This window comes from Bos grunniens, chromosome 24 (genome assembly GCF_055505025.1).
Source record: "Bos grunniens cultivar Pamir isolate PY7600 chromosome 24, Bosgru_T2T1.0, whole genome shotgun sequence".
Taxonomy (NCBI): domain Eukaryota; kingdom Metazoa; phylum Chordata; class Mammalia; order Artiodactyla; family Bovidae; genus Bos; species Bos grunniens.
This window is the reverse complement of record NC_141188.1, coordinates 51139685-51163504: the sequence shown is the minus strand read 5'-3', so window position 1 is coordinate 51163504 and position 23820 is coordinate 51139685. Positions and strand designations below refer to the sequence as shown.

Here is a 23820-nt window from a genome sequence, read left to right as displayed (position 1 = left end):
AATCCCACGGACAGAGGAGCCTGGCGGGCCGCAGTCCATGGAGTTGAGAGTGACTAACACTTCGCACTTTTACTTTGGGAATCAGGGACCTTTCATCCAAGGTCCAAATAAAACATGGCTGAACAGGGCTCACCCTGATCGCCACGTGGGGAGAAAAGTGGGACTTCCTGTGCTGAAGTCTGAGTGCCGTTCCCTTCTCTGGATAACTGATGGATATATGTGGTCTGCTTTTTGGACCCATGAGACAGAAACCACACTGGTTATCCCAACAGAGTAAAATTACTGTAATTGTTAACAAGAGCAGTAGTAGATAATTAGCTATTAAATAAGAGGATTTCAGGGGCCCAGAAGCAGTGGATATAAAAGGACCATCTTGAGGGTGAGGAAGAGATTCAGTGCAGAAGCTAGTGATGAGGAGAGCCCCCCACCCACACCAGGCTGAGATTTCCAACACTTGTAGGGGATGCAGCTGCCCCAAGGTCAGGAAGCCCTCTGGTGGTGAAGGAAGCTACCACAGGGTGTGAGCCAGCCCCAGTCTGTATAAACAGACTGCAGTATACCCCAGGGTGTGGTGGAGCCAGAACTTCTCAGAAGCAGCTTCTAATGGGGGGGCCTGGCCTGCGGACACAGCTGGTTTCTCAGCTGGGAGGTGCCCAGGCTGTCAGGATGAGTGCTGATGACCGCAGGGGACCAGTTTCAGTTCAGTCGTTCAGTCGTGTCAGACTCTTTGCGACCCCATGAACCGCAGCACACCAGGCCTCCCTGTCCGTCACCAACTCCCGGAGTCCATCCAAACCCGTGTCCATTGAGTCAGTGATGCCATCCAACCATCTCATCCTCTGTTGTCCCCTTCTCCTCCTGCCCTCAATCTTTCCCAGCATCAGGGTCTTTTCCAATGAGTCAGCTCTTCACATCAGGTGGCCAAAGTATTGGAGTTTCAGCTTCAGCATCAGTTCTTCAAATGAACACCCAGGACTGTTTTCCTTTAGGATGGACTGGTTGGATCTCCTTGCAGTCCAAGGACTCTAAAGAGTCTTCTCCAACACCACAGTTCAAAAAGCATCAATTCTTCTGTGCTCAGCTTTCTTTATAGTCCAACTCTCACATCCAGACCAGACCCAGGAATGGGAAAGCTGCTCTCGCCTTGCGGAGTCCCCGCAGCACCCTCTACTGACCAAGTGTAATATGCCACCCTCAGGCCAAGAGGAAGTGTTCAGTCTAGGTCCATTGTGACCAAGCAGGGCAGAGAAGGGCAGATTTGAAGCTGAGAGATACTAAATTGATAACAGGCACCCCTGAGTTTCCCTAGCATCACGCAGCTGTTTTATTCTCCAGAGCTGGGGAGCAGGTTTAGAGGAGACTTGACGCCGAGCCGGATAGCATTCTGTGCAGAAGGGAGAAGGGCCCCTGTGTGAGTGGTGGGCCTGAGCTGATGAAGGTTGCACCCTCCAAGGCCCTAAGGAGACTCTGTACTTTGATTGCCAAAGCACATGGAATTTGTAAAATTAATTACTTTAATAAGCCACTCTTCCCTACTCTTTAATAAGCCTGTCCCATCTTTTAAATCCCACAGTTTGGCAAAGTTTTTCTTAAAGGACATGATAGTAAATATTTTGGGCTTTCTGGGCCACGTTGATTTTGTAGCAACTACTCAGCCATCGTAGTGTAAAAGTAGCTATAGGCAAAATGTAAAAGTAAGAACTGACAGTATTCTAGTAAAACTTTATGTAGAAAAACCAGTGGTGGGCCATGGGCCATCGGCTACCAACCCGCGGTTTTAGTGTTTGATTATTTTTAATTTGTTTTGTTGCTCCCCAGAAAGAGGTGCAGCGTATTCAGAGAATCCTGTGTTAAGAAGGGACTGTCTGATCAGTATAGTGCAGAAATCCTAACTACTGTTAGGATTCAACAGGCATTCAATATCTACTACTTAAATTCATGCCGTGACAGGGTAGTTAGGGCTTGGGAAACTGACACGTCATTGGTCCCTAAGAATAAGTGAAGGGGAGAGGAAAGTGACGGGCTCAGCACCCACTTCCTTTGTTCTTCTATGGGACTTACCGGAGAGCCCTCTGGGCTCCGATCGCAAGCCTGGCGCTTTAACCCCTAAACAGGTACATAATCGTCCGCCTCCTGTCTTGCCCTGGGTTTTAGCCTCTGGCTTTAACCTGTCTTCCTTTTGCCAGTCATAGTTACACTGAACCAGGGCATGTGCCTAAATGTTCACCCTCTGGCTGTATTTGTGGTTTGTTGAAATAAAACCAGATGTTGGAATGATGCGTATATTTCTGTAGACATTTGCAAGCACTTGCCCTCTGTGTAACAAGTATCAGTATCATCATCCTACCACCCATGTTCCTGAGCACCTATTGTGTGCTGGGCACTGGGGATATAATGAAACAAGAACAGGAATTCGTTGTAATTTTTAAAATTTGTATGTTTTGAAGATATTGAGTAATAAAAATTAAAAAGGAAATCCCTCACCCTGTGAAGTTTAGACAGTGTATGTGAGTTGCTGTCATGTCCGACTCTCTGTGACCCCATGGGCTGCAGCCCACAAGGCTCCTCTGTTCATGGGGATTCTCCAGGCAAGAATACTAGAGTGGGTTGCCATTTCCTCCTCCAGGGGATCTTCCCAACCCAGGGATCAAACCTAGGTTCTCCTACATTGCAGGTAAATTCTTTATCATCTGATCCACTAGGAAGCCCAACATTATTAACATCTAGAGTTAATTTGTCTAGTTCATGTTTGGGTTGTCCACTTTATTGATTATCTGAGTAAAGCTTTGATCCTTGTATCTTTACTACCATTTATATAGGTGTCACTGACTTTTTTTTTAGCTTGAGTAAATTAATGTCTTAAAAATAAGTAACTGCCCCTGGGGAGGAATTTGGGGGTAATTGTATTATCTCTTAAACTGAACGGTAGGTTGACTGGTGTTCACTCTATTGTCTGAAGCCTTTTTTAAGTCGGAAATATTTGGTAATCCAGAAAGAAATGATGGGACTTCCCTGGTGGTCCAGTGAGTTTGACTCTGAGCTTCCAAAAGTACAGGACTGGAGTTCGATCCCTGCTTGAGGAACTGGATCCCACATTCCGCAACTAAGAGCTTGCATGCCACAAGGAAAGATTCCACATGCCACAGTGAAAACCCACTGAAGCCAAATGGATAAATGATATTTTTTAAAAAGAAATAATACCTTAAAGCTAAATATAAATGTTAAGACATTATCCATGTCTTTGATAACTTACATGCATAAGTAACAAATTTGGTAGGTATTTGCTGCCAGTGGCTCCGGGATAGGTGTGTGTGTCTCTAACTGAAGGAGCATATAGTGTCGTAAACAGTAGCCCCAGGGGGACAGCCAAGGGACAGCTGTCTGTCCAGCCTGTAACAGTGTCCCCAGGAGAAATTCTCCTCTTCTTCCCTGGTTGGCACTTCAGATGTGTGCCACAGATGTTTGTGGGATATTATATTGAGAGAAAAAGGATTGCAGATAAATGACCATTCGTATTAAACTCATAAGAAATATCTGTAAAGCGCTTGGTTGAAATAAAGCCCAAAATGGGTCTGCACGATTGCCGCGTCTCCTTTGCTCTCAGAGAAGTTAAAACGGTCCTGTGACCCATCTGCTTTGATCAGGACAATCACCATGAAGATATTTCTCTTTTAGTCCGAGGAGCCCCTTTGCCCTCTGAGCTGTTACTGTGAGAAGTAATTACTTGCTGAGGATCCTGGATGATTTTAGGGAGTCATTGGCCTGGAAAAGAAAATGCAACGTTTTTTTTCAAAGTCCTTAAAAAGAAAGTAAAACATCCTTTCTATCCTACCGTGGATATTGAGTGTCATTCATTTTTTTTTTTTCCCCCAGGAGTGAGAGAGTCCCATCAGATAAGCATTTTTAAGATAATTGCTTCCATCCTGCACCTCGGAAATGTGGAGATTCAAGCCGAGCGCGATGGTGAATCCTGTAGAGTATCAGTAAGTTACCTTCCAGCGCGGGAGATAACGTGTGCACACTTCACTCTGCCCCTCCAGTTTTGTACAACTGAGATGCCTTTGCACTTAGAGGACATTCATAGGTTATTTATTCTTAAGAGTAACGGTTTCTGTTTCCTTGCTGATAATTTTTTAAAGGAGCAAATCCTTTTCAAATCAGCTGCCATCAAGGTTCTGTCCCTGAGGGCAGGGAATTTAGGGTTTATTCAAAATTCTTTCTGATTGTTTGGTTTCCCAAGTGTCCTGAAGTCCATGGGATTCTACAGAGTATGGTCAGCTCATGAGTACTTCTGGTCTGTGCTTGCTGGGACGTGAAGGGGTATTGGACACCATGCTGGTGACTGACCCCAAGGAGCTTACAGTCTAATCGGGTAGGCAGGATTGATGACAAGAGTGGCCAGGATTTTGACGGTACAAAGGAGAATATTGAGACTGTGTTGCAAACTGTGAAGTGCTCTGTAGATGCTCTTAATACTGTTTTCCTGGTACCCAATGTAGATAAAGAATGTCTTCATAGGTGGATGGGGGAGCACCACCAGTCACAAGCAGTACAGACAGCGTGTTGTGTGCTCTCTGGTGTGTGATGGTGTCAGTCTGGACTGAACTGGTCTTCTGACCTTGCGTGAGTGAGTCTGCAGTTGCTTATTTTAGGTCTTTCGTGTCCATTTATGGCCAAGTCCTGGGAGGTACAAAGCACAATTCTTGCTAGCAAAGACTTAGAATTGAAGTAACTGGGGAAGTACAGAAGACAATGCTGTGGATAATGAACGTGGGCACGAGTGTCATCGCCACTCACAAGCTGATGCTTTTTCCGCTGTGCATTTTATAACTCCGCTAAACCTGGCCCTGCCTCAAAGGAGCGGAAGACCTTTGACCGAGCTCATCGCCCCGTCCCACCCCCATACATCTTCCCTAAAAGAGAAATAATAGCTTTGGGTTTGGAGCCGAGGAGGGCTGCCAGCACCCTCAGCGTGGAACCTGCAGTCCATGTGAAAGCAGGAAACGCTGGCGCTGGGCCGTGCTTGGTGTCCCCAGACGTGGATGTGCGTGTGCCTGTGTGTGTACGCGTGTGTGTGTGTCACAGGGCAGTGACGATGCTGTGAGACAGATTGTGGTGAGTGGAGAACCTGGTGCCGTACTGATGTGGGGAGTGATGGATGGGCCCTAGTACAAGCCAGACAACCCCTGGCCTGAGTATTTAGAGCCAGCGAAGCACAGAGCGTCCGTGCCTCTCTACCCCCCACACCCCTGTAAATGCCCCCTGGTTCCTCAGGGCACCCAGACTCTGGCTCGTGCCGGGGACAGGTGAGTCTGGGAAGATTGGCGTTGGAGAGCTCCTGTGTCTGTGGAGAAATGCAGGAACGGTGACAGATGTCCCCTGGCCTCCCCCCAACACCCCCACCCCCGGTCTCCTCTTCTCAAGGTGACAACCTGGCCACACCCCCGTCGTGGGTTCTTATCACATTCACCCCTCTCCTCCGACCCTCTCAGGGTGGTTGTACTTTTACATTTATTATGTGCTGATTTGCTGCATCTCTGTCCCTCGTGAGACTCCAAAGCCCATGAGAACATGGACTGTTCTGCTGACTGTGGTCCTGCCAGCACCCAGCACAGGGCCCAGGACTCCATGGACACCCGCTAAGCAGATGGGTAGCTCTCGGGGCTCCCTCGGCTCAGCGGGGCGCAGTGAGCCAGTGGAGGGGCCCTGGGCGGGGTTGACGGCGAAGTGGGAGGACCAGGGCCAGAGAGCCTCTGGGCACCTGTGCTCGGGGGTGGGGTGGGGCCCTCTCCCTCGAAAGCTAAGGCTCTGCTAGTAGTGAAGTGTTGCTCTGATCTTCTAGCGGATCTCCCACACCAGCCTCTGCAGGGACCTTCAGGGGAGAAGGCATGTGAATGTTCGCTGGCGGCAGCACATGGATGCCCGCTTCCCCCTCTAAGCTCAGGGACCATGTCTCCTGTTCTCCAGCCGTGACGCACACTGGCACCCACAAGTGTGTGTGCAAAGGCTGTGAAGGAGGGGTAGCGGGCACACTTGGAAAGGGGACAGAGGACACAGATGGTGGTGAAGGGATGGAGGAGGACGCCTGGCAGCTGGAGGCGTGGACGCCACGTGGTGCAGGAGGCCCTTCCCTGAGAGGTGATGGGAGTCAGAGGATTTGAGCACAGGTCTGTGGTCTAGGCAGGTCTCGCTCTCCAGTTAGAGGCTGTGTCGAGAACTAACTGGGAGAGAGAAGTCTTGGGTCAGGACTGCCAGGGTTCAAACTCGGGTTCTGCCGTTTACTGATAGTGACTCCCCTTTGAGTCTGTGTCTCCTTCTGCAGGTGGGGGCGCTTGGCACAAGGCTCAAGGGCTTGAGTTCTTGACTGTTCTCATCCTTGTTGTTACATCGCCCTCGGTTCACAGGATTGGAGAACCTAAGACCCAGAGAGAGGAACTCTTTCTCTAAGGTCATCATGACGGTTCAAGGCAAAGCCAAGTCAGAGCCTGGCCAGTGCTCTCTCCCCCAGACCACTGCCAGCCTTGCTTCTTGGCCCCCGGGGGTTGGGTGGTACTGCACCAGCCTGGGGTCCGCCCCCTTGGTGCCCGGCACAGCGCTGAGCATGCCGTGTGCGCTCGGGAAATGCTTCACTAAATGGTTGGTAGCGATTCCGGTTTGTGCCTCGGGTACATAGGGTGGACCTCCTGCTGGAAAGGCTGTCGGTCCAGATGCACTGTGCCTTCTGCTCGGTAGTTTTTATTTGTAATTAAAGCATGAAAATATGTTCCCTGACTGCCACAGTTACCTTGGAGATGCAGCAGCATGCAATTACTTGGACACCAGAGGCAATTTGTTACTTGAATTTGGCGATTGGGGCCCACAAAACTCATCTGCTGCCTATGATGCTGGCCATTTTTGATGGGTTTAGCATCATTTAATTAAGCTTAAATGTAATTGCATGGCATTAAATCAGTTTCAGTCATCACCTTTAATCAACAGTCAGAAGTATCTACGGCCAAGCCATGCCCTACCACAGTGGATAAGAACCCATCCCGTGGTGATGATCAGAAAGTTCCAGAACTCATGGTTCTTTCTGTACTGCGTTCACCTGAGAGATGACAGGGAGGGGAGAGAGGCTGCGGGCAGGCCTTGGGCGGTCATGTTTGCTGCTAGCGGGCCGTTTACATATCAGAGAATGCAGCTCAGTGCTTTGCCTAGCAGTTAAGGACTTCTTGGTAACAGGTCAGATTAACAAGTTGGACACCTGCTACCTCTGAACCTGTTGCCTGCCAAGCTGTCCCCAGGCACTTAATGCTATCACATAGGGCTTTCTGTTTGCAGGAGAGGGCGGGTGGTGGTGGGGGGGTGGGGGAGAGCTGCAGGGTTAGAAGGCTCTTGGCCAGAAGTGGCCACAGCTGCCCCACCAGCTGAGTGAGTGAAAAGGCAGAGTCCTCCCACGCCCCCAGCCCAAGCTGATTCTCTGCCCACGCTTGAAGCCTGGTTAGGAGCTCTGGGCCACAGGCAGGTCTTCTATTTCACCCTGGTTTTTCCTCATGTGAAAAATAAAGGGGATTGGATTAGAATGATGATCCCTAAGTATTTTCCTGAGAACCTTAAATTAACCCTAGGCAATTTCTTAGGAAGTTAAGGGTCTTTGTCAATTAAGTTCAGGAAATGCTCTGTGAAATCTCTCTCTCTCTGTGTGTGTGTGTGTGTGTGTGAGACAGGGTATGTTAACAAGCCCCTCCCATGTTCAACTTACAGTCACTCTCCCCACCCCTGCACTTGTGTTGGGTACAGCCAATTACTGGTCTTTGTAACTATTACTCCACAAGCCATACTCTGGAAAACCTGTGGCCTTCCTGATTTGGGGAGGTTCTTTCCTACTCTGACATTTTATTGTTTTGTAATTGTGTGTATTTGGGTAGACGGATTTTAAGTATCTGTAGGAGGGGAAAAATGGCCTGGGAAAGTGGTACAGTTATCTGTGTTAATTTTCATCGGACAGGCCCCACATTTACATCTTCCATGGCAGTCTCATCAGAAAATGAGTCCCACAAGCAATTCAGGGCCATTAGGAGGTAGCTCATGATGTTCCTGGATTGCCTTTCCACCTCGGAGTCCTGAAGCTCTCCAGCAGGCTCATGGCTGGGTTATCAGCTTTCCCTGGGGGATTCAGATGTGGAAATGAATACAGCAAGAACCTGGAGAGGAAAAGCAGGTTTTCTGGGGGGAGTCGTGAATGGGCAGCAAGGGTGACCCAGGAGACTCATACACTTGGGTGAAATAAGACTCTGGGTGACTTGGTTATCAGTGACTCAAGGGCCACGTGGTAAGATTGGTACTTTGGGTTAGTAAGGGTCAGGATCACATGCAGCTGGCTACCTGGGTGAGTTCTTGCACTTCTCTGGGACTCAGCTTCCTGCCTGTATGGCAAGGCGTTCCTATTTTTCTCAGCTCTAGACATGAATATAAGTTATAGCATCCCAAGTGTTCTTCCCTGGCCAAACTTGCCCCTTACTTTTACCATTTGTCCTAGCTTTCCACCTAAAATCACTTTTTTTTCCCCACGTGGCAAGTGCTTAAAGAATATTAGGAAGTTTGGGGCTATGAGTTTAGTATCACATATAAGTTTAGTGTAAGTCTGAGGTTAAGATGAAAGCAGCTCTGCTTGGCGACTTAGGACAAAGGCAGTGTCAGTGCGCTATTGCCGACAGGGTAGGGGTGGTCAGCCCAGGGCTCGTTGCTGAGCATGCTGCTCTGGGCTGTGGGTCAGTTGGAGATAATGCTCGAAACTGAGGCCCTCTCCTGGGCTGTGGACAGAGCACTACTCTGCAGCTGGAAGTTGCAATCACTGTGATTCTGCCTTCTAGCCCCTTACTCTTGGTGGATTATCCATTCCTAAGCTCTCAGTTCTCATTCTGCTCCCTTCACTCGAACACCCTCTCCTCCCGTTACCCTGCAGCCGCTGGCAGTGGAGGCAGGGACAGGGCAAACGCAGAGGTGTTTTTTAAAGCCCTGCTGATTACTTGGTCCTTAGCAGGTCCTTAGGGCTTCCCTGGTGGCTCAGTGGGTAAAGAGTCCGCCTGCAGTGCAGGAGAGCCGTGTTCGATCCCTGGCTTGGGAAGATCCCCTGGAGAAGGAAATGGCAACCCACTCCAGTATTCTCACCTGGAGAGTCCCATGGACAGAGGAGCCTGGTGGGCTACAGTCCACAGGGTTGCAAAGAGTAGGACACGACTGAGCGACTAACACCAGCAGGTATTATCAGTTTGAGCCACACTCTCTGGGCCCTGATGATCACTCAGTGGTGTGAGAGTGCAGGAGATGGCTGGGGCAGTGGCTGGGGATGAGATGGGGTTCTGAGGGGCCTAGAGTTGGCGAGAGGGGAGAGGGCGTGGTCTGTCCTCTACGCCCCTCCTGAACCCTTCTCCTGGGTCTCTTCCAGCCTGAGGATGAACACCTAAGCGACTTCTGCCGCCTGCTGGGCGTGGAGCTCAGTCAGATGGAGCACTGGCTGTGCCATCGCAAGCTGGTCACCACCTCGGAGACCTACGTCAAGACCATGTCCCTGCAGCAGGTGGTCAACGCGCGCGACGCCCTGGCCAAGCACATCTATGCCCAGCTGTTCCACTGGATCGTGGAGCACGTCAACAAGGCCCTGCACACCTCCCTCAAGCAGCACTCCTTCATTGGAGTCCTGGATATCTACGGGTAGGCCCGCGCCACTTCCTGCCGGTCGCTGGTGTCTTCCTGCTGGCATCTTCCAGCCAGCGGGGACCTCGGAGACCTTCTTGAGGGTTCTCAACCAGGGGATTGTGAAATACGGAGGGGAGGGGGCATTTGAGGTTGTGGTTGTCATAGTGACTGGGTCACTACTGGCACTTGGTGGCCCAAGGCCAGGGTGCTAGGTGTCCGATAGTATGGAGGACAGTCCCACAGAAAAGTGGACCATGTCAAGCACCGGTGGCTTCCTTACTGAGAAACCCTGCAGGCACCACTTTGTCCTACTGGGACACTGAGGTTCAGAGAGGGTGGGGGCTAGCCCAGTATCAGACCGGAGGTTTCTGTGACCTTGCATTCAGGCTTTGTGTTTCAGTTATGTTTTATTTAAGTCTGTCGTCCAGCCTCATTCACTGTATCACCAGTCAGGGTGATTGCTTTAGTGCTGTAGTTGTGCCCAGTGCTGTACAGGTTGATACTGTGGGTAGTCATTCAGTTCTAGCCTAGTGGAAACGACTGTTATCGTAGTGTATCTTGCAGGGAGAGGCAACCTGGCATGTGGATAGTGTACTTCACTAGGCACTGGGAGACTGCCTTTTTGACTCAGAGCCGTCACCAGCTCACTGAATGACCCTCTGCAGATCACAGCCCCTCTGGTCTTGAGTTTCCATTGCTCAAAACTAACAGAGCCACAGTCTCTCTGAAATTCATTCCAGGTCCTTCTGGAGTTGCTTAAAAAGACACATACTGGATTTAAACCTCACTGGCGCTTCTCTTATGATCAATGTCCTGCCCTCATGAAGCTAATGATAGATGAAATCCCTCTGGATTCTTTATATCCTAAGAGTCATGGCTTCTGTCTTCAAATTGGAATTCAGACCCATAGCAGTGCGGCGTTGTAAAAGCCGATGCTCTGGTAGAATCGAGCGTGTGGTGGACCGGTGGGCTGGTGCTTGCCTATGTCCGACTGTAGCAGAGAAGAACCTCCTCTGGAAGCAGCTGCTTCCCTGAGCAGAGGGAGAGGCTGCCTGGCTCCATCTCTGCTGCTCGCGATCATCACGGGGCTTCCAGTGAAACTGTGTCACACACCATGGCAGGAATGCAAGAAGGACACGTGATTTCTGGCATCGCAAAGGCCGTGAGAACTTGCTAAAGAATTAAGTCACTGCATGAGAGTAATACAAGAGACAACAGAATAAATGGTAGCAGGGTCCATGTGAGGGTTTGCACACTTAGTGCTGTGTGAGCGTCAAGGCAGAAGAGCGCACGCTTATTGGCACAGTCAGGACAGGTTTCCTGTGGAAGGTGAGGCTTGAACTGGGTCTTTCAGAGAGAGAAGAGAACCCGGGTGGTGGGGGAGCTACTTGGGGAAGAGGAGTTCGGTCTGGATGGTAGGGAAAAAGGCACCTCGCAGGTGAGGAGGAGCACAGGGGAGGATGGCCTGGGGAGCCAGGACAACGCTCCCTCTCGGCGCTCTGCAGGGCCCTTGCTGAGTGGCTGTGGACACCCTGCTTACCCTCTGCTCCGTTGCTGCCGCTTTGGCTCAGTCCTTCCGATTTCCCTGGGCAGAGCCGTGCAGAAGAGCCTGTATGCCCTGGGAATGCACTGCTGAGCTGTCAGCGGCGAATTCTGTCCTTCATCCCTGTGCCATGAGCATTTTCAGGTAACTGAGTTTCCAGAAAACTGTGCTTTAGCACTGCCTTCTGATGTAAGACCCAGAGAAAGTTAGGCGGCCACATCTGACCCGATTCTCTTAATCTCCCTGGGCAAGAATCTGGTTTTTTTCTTGAGTTTTCAGGGTGGGAAGATTAACGTGGAGACTCCTGGTTGTTAGTAGCACGTAGAAATACTATGGCTGTAGTGCTCCTGATACGCTGTACACTGTCACGCCTCGCTTCTGTTAGCGGTGCCTACTGTCTCAGCAGTCCTGAGTTTACAGATGGTTGCCCCCCCTTCCAAGGGGTCCCCAGTGAGAGGCTTTGCTTACTAACGAGGAGCGGGGGTGACTGTGAGTTGGGCGCCTGGTGCTGCCGAGTCTGAGGTGTCAGCTGGGCCCTTGGCAAGCTGGGATTGTGTGTTTGTATTTGCCGTTTAATTTTTTTAAGATTTTTTTTTTTTTTAACGTGGACCATTTTGAAGTCTTCATTGAATTTGTTACAATATTGCTTCTGTTTTACCTTTTGGTTTTTTTGGCCGTAGGGCATGTAGGATCTCAGCTCACAGACCAGGGGTCAGACCTGCAACCCCTGCATTGGAAGGCGAAGTCTAACCACTGGACAGCTAGGGGAGTTCCTGACCATTTAGTTTATTGGTTTTTATAACGGAGTTCATTTTCTCTAAGGCCCTGTGACCGCGCAAAGGGGAGAAGTAGATCACAGGAGAGACTTGTCTGTGGTTTGAAGGGGCGCTTGTCGGTGGAGGAATGGGGATCCACAGGACTCTGTGTCCTGTTTCTGGGGCAGGCTTCTGACCTGTTGCCCTCATCTCCATGTAGCCCTGGGTTCCTCTGAGAACTTCTGGCAGCTTTCCAGTGAGACCAGGTCCCCCTGCAGGAGCCCCTGGTCAAGCCCTCTCAGGCGTTCCCTCCCCTGGTTCTTCCTTCCAGGCATGCTGTGCTGTTTTCTCTGTTTAAAGTCCTTGTTCTTTCTCGGAAGCTAACTTACTTTTTCGAATCTCGTCATAAAGCGGTCATATTTAGAAAGTGGTTCGCCTCCTCCTGGGAAGACAGATGCCACACACAGTTCCTCCTCCAGCCGCTCAGTCAGTCGGCCTCATGCGCTGTGGGCAGAGTTCAGGATGGCGAGGTAGGTTCAGGGTTAACTTGCCGCCATCTGACTGGGCCGTTGGTTGCCAAAGCGCTTACGGACAACCTTGATGCTGCATACGCATGCTCCTCAGCAGTTCTGGTCTGCGGAGAAATCGTTGTATAAATTTGGGCTTTCTTTTCTGGTCAGAGGGTGTGGAATGAACTCTTAGGAGATTAAAACCAAAAACTTCACCGCAAGAAAGCAGGTGACTTGAATCTGGAGGTATTGGGTTTTTTTAAATTAATTTATTTGTTTTAATTGGAGGCTAATTACAATATCGTAGTGGCTTTCACCATACATCAACACGAATCAGCCACAGGTGTACACGTGTCCCCCGTCCTGAATCCCCCCTTGGAGGTACTGGCTTTGATCCAACAGGTCAGTGACATCATTTATTAACCTGGGGGAAAATGGCAGCGTTTGGTGGAAGTTTGAGATTTACACTGAGCTGCTTGCAGTCCTCTCCCCTCCCAGTCATGCTGTCTTTCTGCTTTATTTCCTTTGGACTTACACACCTGCTGGGTGTCTTTCAGAAGCCTTCAGAAGAGACATGCTCTGAGAAACCCACTGAGCCTGGTGCTCTCAGCTTCCTGAGAGTGGGCCCCACACCCGACACTAGCTGTCACCCTCTCTGACCACCTCCCTCCCCTCTCAAGCGCCTTCCTGTCGCTAGGATGTATTTACAAACAGTATGGCTACGGGAAGGGATTCTTCCATGGCATCCCCAAACTCCAGCATTATTTTTTATTTTTGAGTTTCCCACCCAAGTCCCTGGAGAGGAAGGAGACCCTGTCTCCCGCCATCTCCCGCGTGGTGTCTCAGCCCGAGTACGAGGACATCGTGATGCAACAGAAGATGCCCTTGGGATGACCTAATGCTTTTCTACTTTCTTACGGCTCCTTGTCACCTGTGGGCAAAAGAGAGCTTGTGGAAGCTGGAGAGAGTGGCAAGGAGGGCGGGGGTGGGATTCTGAACACATTAAACCCCACTAATGAAGACGAAAGGAATAAAGGGTTCTCTCCCTCTCTGAAAGAGAAAGTCACTCAGTTGTGTCCAACTCTTTGCGACCCTGTGGACTATACAGTCCATAGAATTCTCCAGCCCAGAATACTGGAGTGGGTGGCCTTTCCCTTCTCCAGGGGATCTTCCCAATCCAGGGATCGAACCTGCATTGCAGGCAGATTCTTTCCCAGCTGAGCCACAAGGGAAGCCCAAGAATACTGGAGTGGGTACCTATCCCTTCTCCAGGGGATCTCCCCTGGCTAAAGCGTTTCGGGCTCATCAGTCAGGCTCATCCTGGAAGCAGGTTGTACATAGTGTAGGTGAGCCACTCCAGGTTTTCCTATAAATGTTCCAAGTGTTACTATAGAACCTGTAGCTAGAATGAATAAACACTCACTTCTGTATATATAAGCAAGCAGCATGTAAGCCAGCATCACACATACACGCCTCCGCTTATCATGATGCTCTGACGGGTGGTTTGTTCAGACAGTAGAAAAGGCTGTGAGCACCTGAATCAATTATGTGGGCCACTGCCGCCTCCACCACCACTCTGACGAGCCCCCTGCTCAGAGGCCCTGCCCTCAGGCTCCTCTGGACACTCCTACACACCCAGTGTCCTGGTAGAAGTCTCCACCTCCCACCCCCCACCCCCTGCCGCCTCTCGCTCCCCTGCCACCTCTCACTCCCCTGCCTCAGGTCCCAAAAAGTGCAAGGCAAGCCACAGCCAGAGCAATTTAGCCAACCCAAGCCAAGCTCTCTTCCTTGACTGCAGACCTGTGAAGCTGCCTGCAGGGTCTTTCTTACAAGGCAGGGGTGGAAATTCACAGGACAGACCAGGCAGCTCTTAGCTGGGGTTTCCCTTTCAAGTCGCATTAACGTGCATTTGCCTCTACAGGCTTCGTTAATTGCAGTCATAATTTTTTGTTCCTCTCCCCTCCTCGAGGCAATGAGAAATAAATGGCTCCAGTTTGAGAAAGGTACACATTTATTTGTCTTTGACCTGAGCCTTCAAAATGCCAAGGTGGCAGGAGGCTTCAGCTTTGGCCAGCTCATTCTTGACGAGGACAGTTGATGCTGGAGACTTCTGGAGCAAGGCAAGGATAGATTCCTGCCTGATGCTGAGGGAAGCATGGGCCCCCAGAACAGGAAATGGGTTTGCTAGAGTCTCGTATCCTTCCCAGTTCTTGTGTTACTTTCTCGCGTATTGCCTAACTTTAAATTTGCATCCTATTCAATGTTTTCTAATGATTTATGTTAAAAAAAATTTTTTTAATTGTAGTTTAAAAACCCACACAACATAAAATTTACCATCTTAACCACTTTTTGTATTCAATTCAATAACCTCAAGTGTATTCACATTTTTGTGCAGTTGATCTCTAGAACTTTTTCATGTTGGAAAAACTGAAACTCTATACCCGTTAAACAATTTCTGTCTTCTCTTCCCCACAACCTAGGAGAAAGGACTTTCTGTCTCTATAATTTTGACAACTCTACATATTTCATGTAAATGAAATCATACAATACTTACCTTCTTGTGACTGGCTTATTTCGCTTAGCCTAATGTCCTCAAGGTTCAACCATGTTGTAGTGTGCGGCAGGATTTCCTTCTTTTTTCAAGGTGAATAGTACTAAGTTGTATGCATGTACCACATGTTCTTTATCCACCCACTGATGGATGTTTGGGCTGCTTCTACCTCTTGGCTATTGTGATACTGCTGGAATGAACAAGGAAGGGTGTGCAAATATCTCTTCTTTTAAACTCTTTAAGATATATAGCCAGAAGTAGGATTGCTGGATTATATAGTAATCCTGTTTTTAATCATCTGAGGATTATGTAGGAATATAGTGCTTCTATTTTTAATTCTTTGAGAAAACTCCATGTTGTTTTATAGTAGCTGCACCATGCTACATTTTTACTGGTAGTGCCCAGAGGTTCTAGTTTCTCTACATCCTTGCCAGCTCTTGTTGTTTCTGTTTGTTTGTTTATAGTAGCCATCCTAGTAAGTCTGAAGTGATTTTGATATGTATTTGATAGGTATGACTATGGTTTTGTTATGCATTTCTCTAATAATTTTGATCATCTTTTCCTGTGCTTCTTGGCCATTTGTGTATCTTTATAGAGAAATGTTTTAAGTTCTTGGCTCATTTTTAAATTAAGTTATTTACTTTTTTTGTTTTTGTGTTGTAGGACTTCTTTATATATTCTGAATAGTAACTCCTTTTCAGAAATATGATTTGCAAATGTTTTATACCATTCCACAAGTTGCCTTAAATGATATATTTTAAGTAAATTTCTCAAGTTCACCATTTGCCTCCGTCCTTTTGATGGAAATTCTTTGTTTCTTTGTTATTTTTCTTTCTTGGTCTCACTCTTTCAAAACAGACTGAAAGATAACTTCATGATCCTAAGTGATTTATTTGGAGAAGACAACCTATCCCCTCCCTCTGTCCAGTATGGAAAGGTTTCATGGAGGGTGGAGGGGGAGAAGTCAGTGATTGCATTTGCCCTGAAGCCTGTGAACAGTGACCCAAGCTTGGACAGCTCAGAAGATCCCTGGACATGTCTTCTTCAGGGTAGACATGCATAGCCAGCCCAAGGTGCCCAGATCTAGCAGATTACCTCTTGCAATGGGTTCTCCCTGGAATCTCTGAGTCTTCCAGGAGACCCTTGTAACTCTGAGTGCTTGAAAGTCAAGCTCAACCTTCTGGAATTGCTCTGACATAGCCCTTTGGAGCATGCCTGAAGCCAAACACCACTACATACTCTTAAAGCTTCAGTAAAGTCCCATTTGTCTCTGTCCCTGCCAGCACCCTCATGAGCTCACCCTCCTTTAAAGTCCTGTAACACCTACAAATCTCTACTAGTTGAGGTTTCCTGGGGTCTTCCTAATAGCTCTCTCTTTTGGGCAGGGTTCATGATTTGCCTTTTGCAGCTCTTACATTTCCTGGGACAATCGACTGATGGATTGGGAGAGAGTTACCATATGATGGGCATCTTCCTGCCCCATATCAGATTTTCAGACACTGGGGAGAGGCAGGAATTGGAGCACACTGCAGACGGAATGGACTTAGATCCTCCAGAAGACCTGTTCTTGACCTGGGAATGTGAACAGTGCCTAGAACTTTGCTCTCCCTGAAGGACAAGTCCCATGTGTGGGCCTCTGGGCACAGAGAGAAGCACAGGAGCAGGACTGAAGTTCCCCCATTCTAAGGTGCAGCCAGTGCCCAGATTGTTGAGGAAAGAGATCGAAGGGGTGGCCTCCCTAACAGACTGTGAGGTGCCCTTGTGAGATTTCATGGGTTTCAGGAGGGAAAGAGACCTTGAGAGGACTTGCTTGACTTTCGGCAGTCATTCCCTAGCAGCCCCCCTCTATGTCTAACCTGTACCACATAGCTTCTCTTTTGAGCTTTGGTGGAAGGGTAGAAACACAGGGCTAAGCTAAGAATGTCTAATTCCTGTGCTCTGTGCCATGGGGGAAGAACTGTTTCCCAACCTTCAAAGCCTCTCATCTCCTCTCTGCTCTGGAGGGAGTGGTTCGTGGAGGTTAGTAATTAACTCAGAGTGACAGGTTGACTTCTTTTTATTGCAGTTTCACTTTCCCATGGACATTATCTTATTTTTATAGAGGTACTTGTATCCCTTACCCCACCCTGAAGTCAGGCAGAATGAGAAGGGAATTGTCTACTTTTTTGCTCTACTTTGAAGATAGGCAGACGTGGAAGTGGGAATGTTAATTGTACCACCTTGGCTACAGATCCCAGGCCCCAGCATTAAGCCTTATTCTGTGTCTTGACCTCCCTCCCACCCAAGGATTCCGGACTAAATATTCTCAACATTGACTTTACAGGGGAAATCCAGTTCCCTCTCACATATAAATTTCTTGGTGATATTTTAATGTGAACTATAAATGGATCCATTGTATTTATTTTTAAAAGTCATCTCTATTGATGACAAGAGATCATTTAGAGAAGTTGCCTTATCTCCCTAACTGGCCTTTTCTGAGGTCAGTCATCTTAGACATTTTCCGGGCTCCCCAAACCCCTCATCCATTCATCTCTGGCCGGCTGGCATTACAGTATAATTACCCTAGATAGCAGAGGAATTGTTACCAGATAATATCTTAGAAATAGGGAAATTAAGAGCTAATTTCAGGCCATCTCAAGTTAATGAGAATGTTCTTTGTGGAGTGCTACCAATGTAAACCTTTAAAAAATGACGAGTGGGATATATTTAAATCCTTTATCTTTGGAGCTTGATACGGGCTCTGCAAGTGCACCCAAGTGCTGTTATCTGGCCAGTTGCTAGGGTGGCTCTTTTATCTTCCTTCTGGGTTTTATTAATTAAAAGTTCCTCTATGGCTTGGCTGTCATCAGAAACCTTTCTTGAGGTGCAGAAAGGAGGCTGTAGGGAGAGGAAATGAGGTTCTAAGAGACATGACTGGGTCTGTAGGACCATCATCTGGGCTGAGAGGACCCTAAGCCAGGGTGACGGCTGGCCGACCCAGTGCCTCCCTCCTGCATGGTCTGGACTGCCTGCAGCTTGGACTTTGCGACTTTGATCCTGTTTTATTGACCTGGAATTACTTGTCTTCCATGGGCATGACCAAAGGCTGTTCTTTAATGTGGTTGTCTCCAAGCAGTTGATTCCTTTGATTTCAAGATGATTTCCTGCCTTTGCTCGTCTTATATTTCGGTGCGGGGGTGGGGGAAGGTGGAGAAGCCTGATGTGTTCTGGGCACCAAGCTAGCCCAGTTGGATGGTTGGCACATTTATTTTTGCAGGTCCTTCTGCTTAGGGTGCTGACTCTCTACCACCACCACCACCACCACCCCCCCTAACCCATCAGGGGTGGCTCCAACATTTCTACTGGGGAGCGGCAGTTAGGGAGCACAATCTGTTTGGAAGGTTTGGCATAATTCTATGTAAGATTGAGAAAATTCAGTTGCCCATACTAACAGTGAGAAGGCCAATGCTGTGAAGGTTCTGAAGGTTGAAGCCTGTGCCCGGAGCCCAGGTCCCTCTTTGGCGTTCTCTGTTCTCCCCATCTCCACGTGCTCAGACACTTCCTTCTCTGGGAAGTTATCTTCTTGCCCACAGCCCTTCCTAGTCATCTCTCCCTTTCCTTCTTATTTATTTATGCCCATAGGTGTGTATGTGCATGCTCAGTCATGTCTGACTCTTTGTGATCCCTTGGACTGTAGCCCACCAGGCTCCTCTGGAATTTTCCAGACAAGAATACTAGAGTGGGTTGCCATTTCCTTCTCCAGGAGATCTTCCCAACCCAGGGATCAAAGCTGGATCTCCTGCATTGCAGGCAGATTCTTTACCACTGTGCCACCTGGGCAACCCCATTTATGCCAATAATTAAAACTTTATTGAAAAATGGATACCAAAATAGAGCACTATTGCATACCTTACACAATTAAACATCATTACATTATCTTGGTAGATGAGAATTGCTGAGCTGGTGAGGATTTCTGTGAAAGAACACAAATTCAGGAAGTTGTATGAATCCTTGACGTTGCTTCCTTCTAAATGAACGCCTTCTGTGAGGCTGGCCTTTCCTCCCACCCCTGGCACAACACTGTTGAACAACCTACACAAAACACAGTCGTCTGAACATGACTGAGAGCCGTAAAATCCTGTAACAACCTGGACATTTTACATGAAGTCAGAATTTGGACTTTGAACCAGCCATTTCTTTTTATGTTTTTTCTCTTCTTCTTCCAAGCAAGAGTGCAGTAAATCTCTCGCCAGAGGCATGTTGGTCCTTTCACAAGCCCAGCCTGTCCGGATCTCTAAGGCGACATTCCCAGGGAGCAACACACCCCTGGGTGCACAGCGTCCCCTTTCTTCTTCTTTTTATAATATTTATTTGGCCACTCCAGGTTTTAGTTGAGATGCATGGGTTTAGTTGCCCCGAGCCAGGTGGGATCTTAGTTCCCTGACCCAAGGGATCGAACCCGAGTCCCCTGCATTGCAAGGCAGACACTTAACCCCTGGACCACCAGGGAAGTCCCCTTCCTTCTTTCTTAAACAGAACTTATACTCCTTTCTGAGTTACTGTGCTCTCAGAAATCACTCTCTCTGGGTTCAAATATTGTCTCTTCTGTCTCCTGACTCTCTGACTTTGGACAGGTTATTTGGTTTTTCAGCAGTAGGATGGATTAGTGAGAGACCCCAACTCTTGTTGATTGTGGGTATTCAGTGAGCCCATGAAGCCTCTGGAACTTGGTGCTCTGTAGATGCCCATTCACAGGGTCCCTGCCAGCTCATTCAGCCAGGTGCGTGAATGAGAAAAAGGTTCCTCTTCCTCCTGGATTTCTGCCCTTTCTCGCCTGCTTAGCCTGCTGCCCTTGCTCTGCAAGCATGGGGGCCCCATTCATTGTGGCTAAAGCTGCTGATGCTATTATCATGCTCCCAGCTTGGTGGGTGATCACATCCATCCAGTCACATAACTGACTCTCACTCCCCATGCCATTGGTCATTTGAAGTCCTCTCATCTCCGCCTTCCCTAATGTCTTTAGAACCTTCCTGTTAACTTGGCTACCACCAGCCTAAGCTATACCCTAGCTGGATTTTCCCTAAATAATTACTCCAATAATAAATCCTTATTCAACCTCCTGCATTCAGTCTTGTACACCTTCCCACAAATCACAGTATTTTTCTGAGATGGAAATTCAGTTTTCATTTCTTAATTTCAAATCCTGCCAGTTCTCCCCATTTCTCCTGGAAAAATCTAGAAGTGTAGCATACAGGGCGTCCGGTGGGGCCGTGCCTGGCTGTGTGATGCCGCGTCTCACCTGTGTACCCGCCTCCCCTTCCCCAGCAGTGATCCAGCCATATCATGAACGTTTCAGTTGAGCAATTGATGTCAGTGTTGATGATCTAAAGTATAAGCAGCTCAAATAAGTCCATTTTTAAAGTTAAAACCCAGGAAATACTTCACCAATCACAGACAGTTCACAAAATATGGACAACTAGAACATACACTCACACCCACAGAAAAATCTTGAGCTTTATCGATAGTCAAAGAAATTAGAATTTAAAAACATTTGTCATGTAACAGTTAGCCAAAGATTTTTAAAAGTTAATTTAATTATTGACCAAAGATCTGTGATGCATTAATACTCCCAGTGAGGGGCAGGAGGGACAGAGCTGACTGGAGCACGAGGCAACTTTGGGGTGATGTGTCCGACATGATAGAAATGCTCTGTATCTGATTGTGATGGTGGACACACGTAGTGTAATACTGATCAGAACCTCATTGAAATACGTCTTCCAAACCGGTGCATCTTATTGTACATAAACTACGTCAAACATGAATTTTTTTAAGTTTTTTAATTTTTAAAATTTTATGTATTTTTGGCACTGGTCTTTGTTGCTGCTCACAGGCTTTCTCTTGTTGCAGCGAGTCGGGGCTGCTTTCCAGTTGAGGTGCGTGGGCTTCTCACTGTGGTGGGAAGAGCTCGCGGCAGCTCTTCTTGCAGAGCTTGGGCTCTGGAGTGTACAGGCTCAGTAATGTGGAGCCCCATGGCATGTGGAATCATCCTGATTCCACATGGGAAAGGGCTCAAACCCAAGAATTGGCAGGCAGATTCTTAACCACTGGACCACCAGGGAAGTCCTCAAACCTGAATTTAAAGACAACCTTATTGACCAGGATCAGGAGAACGAGACCCTTGCGTACACTGGGAGGCTGGGGTGAGGGCAGGGTGATAGCATCAGTTGGCTCCATCTTTCTGCAAGGTAATCTGCTGCTACCATTTAAGAAAACAAATCCTGACATGGTAATTTTCCTTCTAGAACAGCATCCTAAGAATCATGAACTCAAAGATGTATATCTAATATTTGTCACAGCAGCAATAGCAGCTAAAAACTGGGGAAAGAAGCAGAATGTCCTTCAATAGGTGACTGGTTACATTACGATTCATCTGCATGGGGCACTGCCAGCCCAGGAAGAGCCTTTGTGTGAATCGGAAAAAGGCATCCCTCTGGGGCAAATGCTGCCTCCTAGACTTGAAGGGGACATCAGCTAAATTCTAGCCCCACTGGTTCCCTTGCCTGGGCTCCTGGGCAAGTCTCAGGCTGAAAGCAGCATCTCTGATCCATAGGACGGTCCACGAGGCAGACGTTAGAACTGATGTCTTTGAAGAACAGCGGCATGGGAAACTGTTAAATAACCAATGGGAAGTTAAATGATAAATATAGGGATGATTTTACATATAATTCTACTTTTCTTCAAAAATAGAATCACTGGAAGGACACATGCATGCGTGCATGCTAAGTCACTTCAGTCATGTCCGTCTCTTTGATACCCAATGGACTATAGCCTGCCAGGCCCTTCTGTCCATGAAATTTCACAGGCAAGAATACTGGAGTGGGTTACCATTTCTTTCTCCAGGGGATCTTCCCGACCCAGGGATCAAACCCACATCTCTTATGTCTACCTGTATTGGCAGGTGTGTTCATGTGGTTCGCATGAGTGACAGAATCGTGGGTGACTTTTTCTTACACCTGCTTTTTCCAAATTTTCTTGCTGTCAGTACTTTTTTTAGTTGTGAAAAGACATACATTCTTACTCTCCTGTTTGATTCTAAAGACTCTATTGTGCTGATACCTGTGACAGCGGTCTCAAGAGCAGATGGGACTTCTGTGCTGGAGTTAAGGCGAGAACCGCAGGGAGCAGAGGATGAGGGCCGCCTTGCTGAAGTCCCAGAGATCTCTTTGGTAAATGGGGACATCTCTTACTTTGTCCTTTGGTCTTTCCGTCCTGTAGGTTTGAGACGTTTGAGGTGAACAGCTTCGAGCAGTTCTGTATCAACTACGCCAATGAGAAGCTCCAGCAGCAGTTCAACTCGGTAGGTTTTTCTGGACCCAGAGATGTCGGGTGGTGGGGGGAGTCACAGACAGCCCAGCCCACTTCTCTTCCGTCCAGGGTCAGTGGGCTCCTGCTCGACCCTGACCTGCCCTTGGTTTCCTGGGGTGCCCCAGCTCTAGGCAGGCACTCCCCACTGGTCAGAAGAAGGTCAGAATTGGGACAGCTGAGTCAAGAGGGTCAGTGATCCTCTCCTTGGCTTTGACTTCCACTCTTTTTGAGCCCAAGCATCTGGGGTATTTGAACAATCACAAGCCACCTGTGAGGCTTCCTGCGATTGGTTGAGGTGTGACAGTGCAGGTGAGTAGTAGAACATCCTAGGGAAGGGCTCACATGGGAGTGAGGATCACCTTTATCGTTGTTCAGTCGCTTAGTTGTGTCTGACTCTTTGCAACTCCATGGACTGCAGCACGCCAGGCTTCCCTGTCCTTCACTATCTCCCGGATTTGCTCAAACTCATGTCCACTGAGTTGGTGATGCCATCCAGTCATCCCCTTCTCCTCCTGCCCTTAGTCTTTCCCAGCATCAGGGTCTTTGCAAATGAATCAGCTCTTTGCATCAGGTGGCCAAATACTGGAGCTTCAGCTTCAGTATCCGTCCTTCCAATGAATATTCAGGGTTAATTTCCTTTGAGTTTGACTGAGATCACCCAACTGGGCCTTTTTTTTCTGCAGTCATGACTGTGGCTGGTGCCCAAAGCCTTTCTGATGAGTATATCCCATCCTCCGGGACTCAGAACCCATGTGGTTGAAGCTCAGGGGAGTCAAAAGTTAAGGTGTGTCTGTAGTTCACTGACCCGACTTTTTGCTTTTTATGCTAGCACGTATTCAAGCTGGAGCAGGAGGAGTACATGAAGGAGCAGATCCCGTGGACCCTGATTGATTTCTATGATAACCAGCCTTGTATCGACCTCATAGAAGCTAAGCTGGGCATCTTGGACCTGTTGGATGAAGAATGTAAGGTAAAACTGATGATGTCATTGAATTGGTTCAATTCTAGGCTTGGGATTGGGGGGTAGAGGACAGCTGTGTGGTGCAAGGGAACATGTGAGATCTCAAGACTGGAGTTGCATCTGATTAGTCGGCCTTTAGTTTGCTGGGAGAAGCCTTGGTGTCTATTCTGCATACTAAAAGGTACCAGCAGGTAACGCACTGAGCGTGACTGGCAGATATTGCTACGTTGGTGAACAATGTCTTTGGCAGCGGCTGGGTGTTAAGGATTGGCATGATGTGATGGTGGTATGGATTTGGTGCCCCACATCTCCTAGGTGCTGAGGAAGGACCCCAACTTCTAGACAGGCATCCCGGAGAGGGGGGGTCAAGAGCCCAGGATCGTCTTTACCATGCAAGGTGGCTTGTGAGTGGCAGGAGCCATGTGGCTTGGTGGCAAGTGAGAGCTGTGGATTTCCCCCATGCAGCTTGTCATGGACAC

At 48.3% G+C, this 23820-nt stretch overlaps 1 protein-coding gene across 5 annotated transcripts in view; it reads left to right on the top strand.

The window, feature by feature from the left end:
- Nucleotides 1-23820, top strand: part of MYO5B (myosin VB) — a 335064-nt gene that overhangs the window by 212318 nt on the left and 98926 nt on the right. For all 5 annotated transcript variants that reach the window (XM_086373450.1, XM_086373448.1, XM_086373451.1 and 2 more), the window contains exons 9-12: nt 3874-3983; nt 9428-9693; nt 22291-22372; nt 23210-23350. In XM_086373450.1, coding sequence (XP_086229576.1) covers nt 3874-3983; nt 9428-9693; nt 22291-22372; nt 23210-23350 — 599 coding nt within the window. The remainder of the gene's footprint in view (nt 1-3873; nt 3984-9427; nt 9694-22290; nt 22373-23209; nt 23351-23820) is intronic.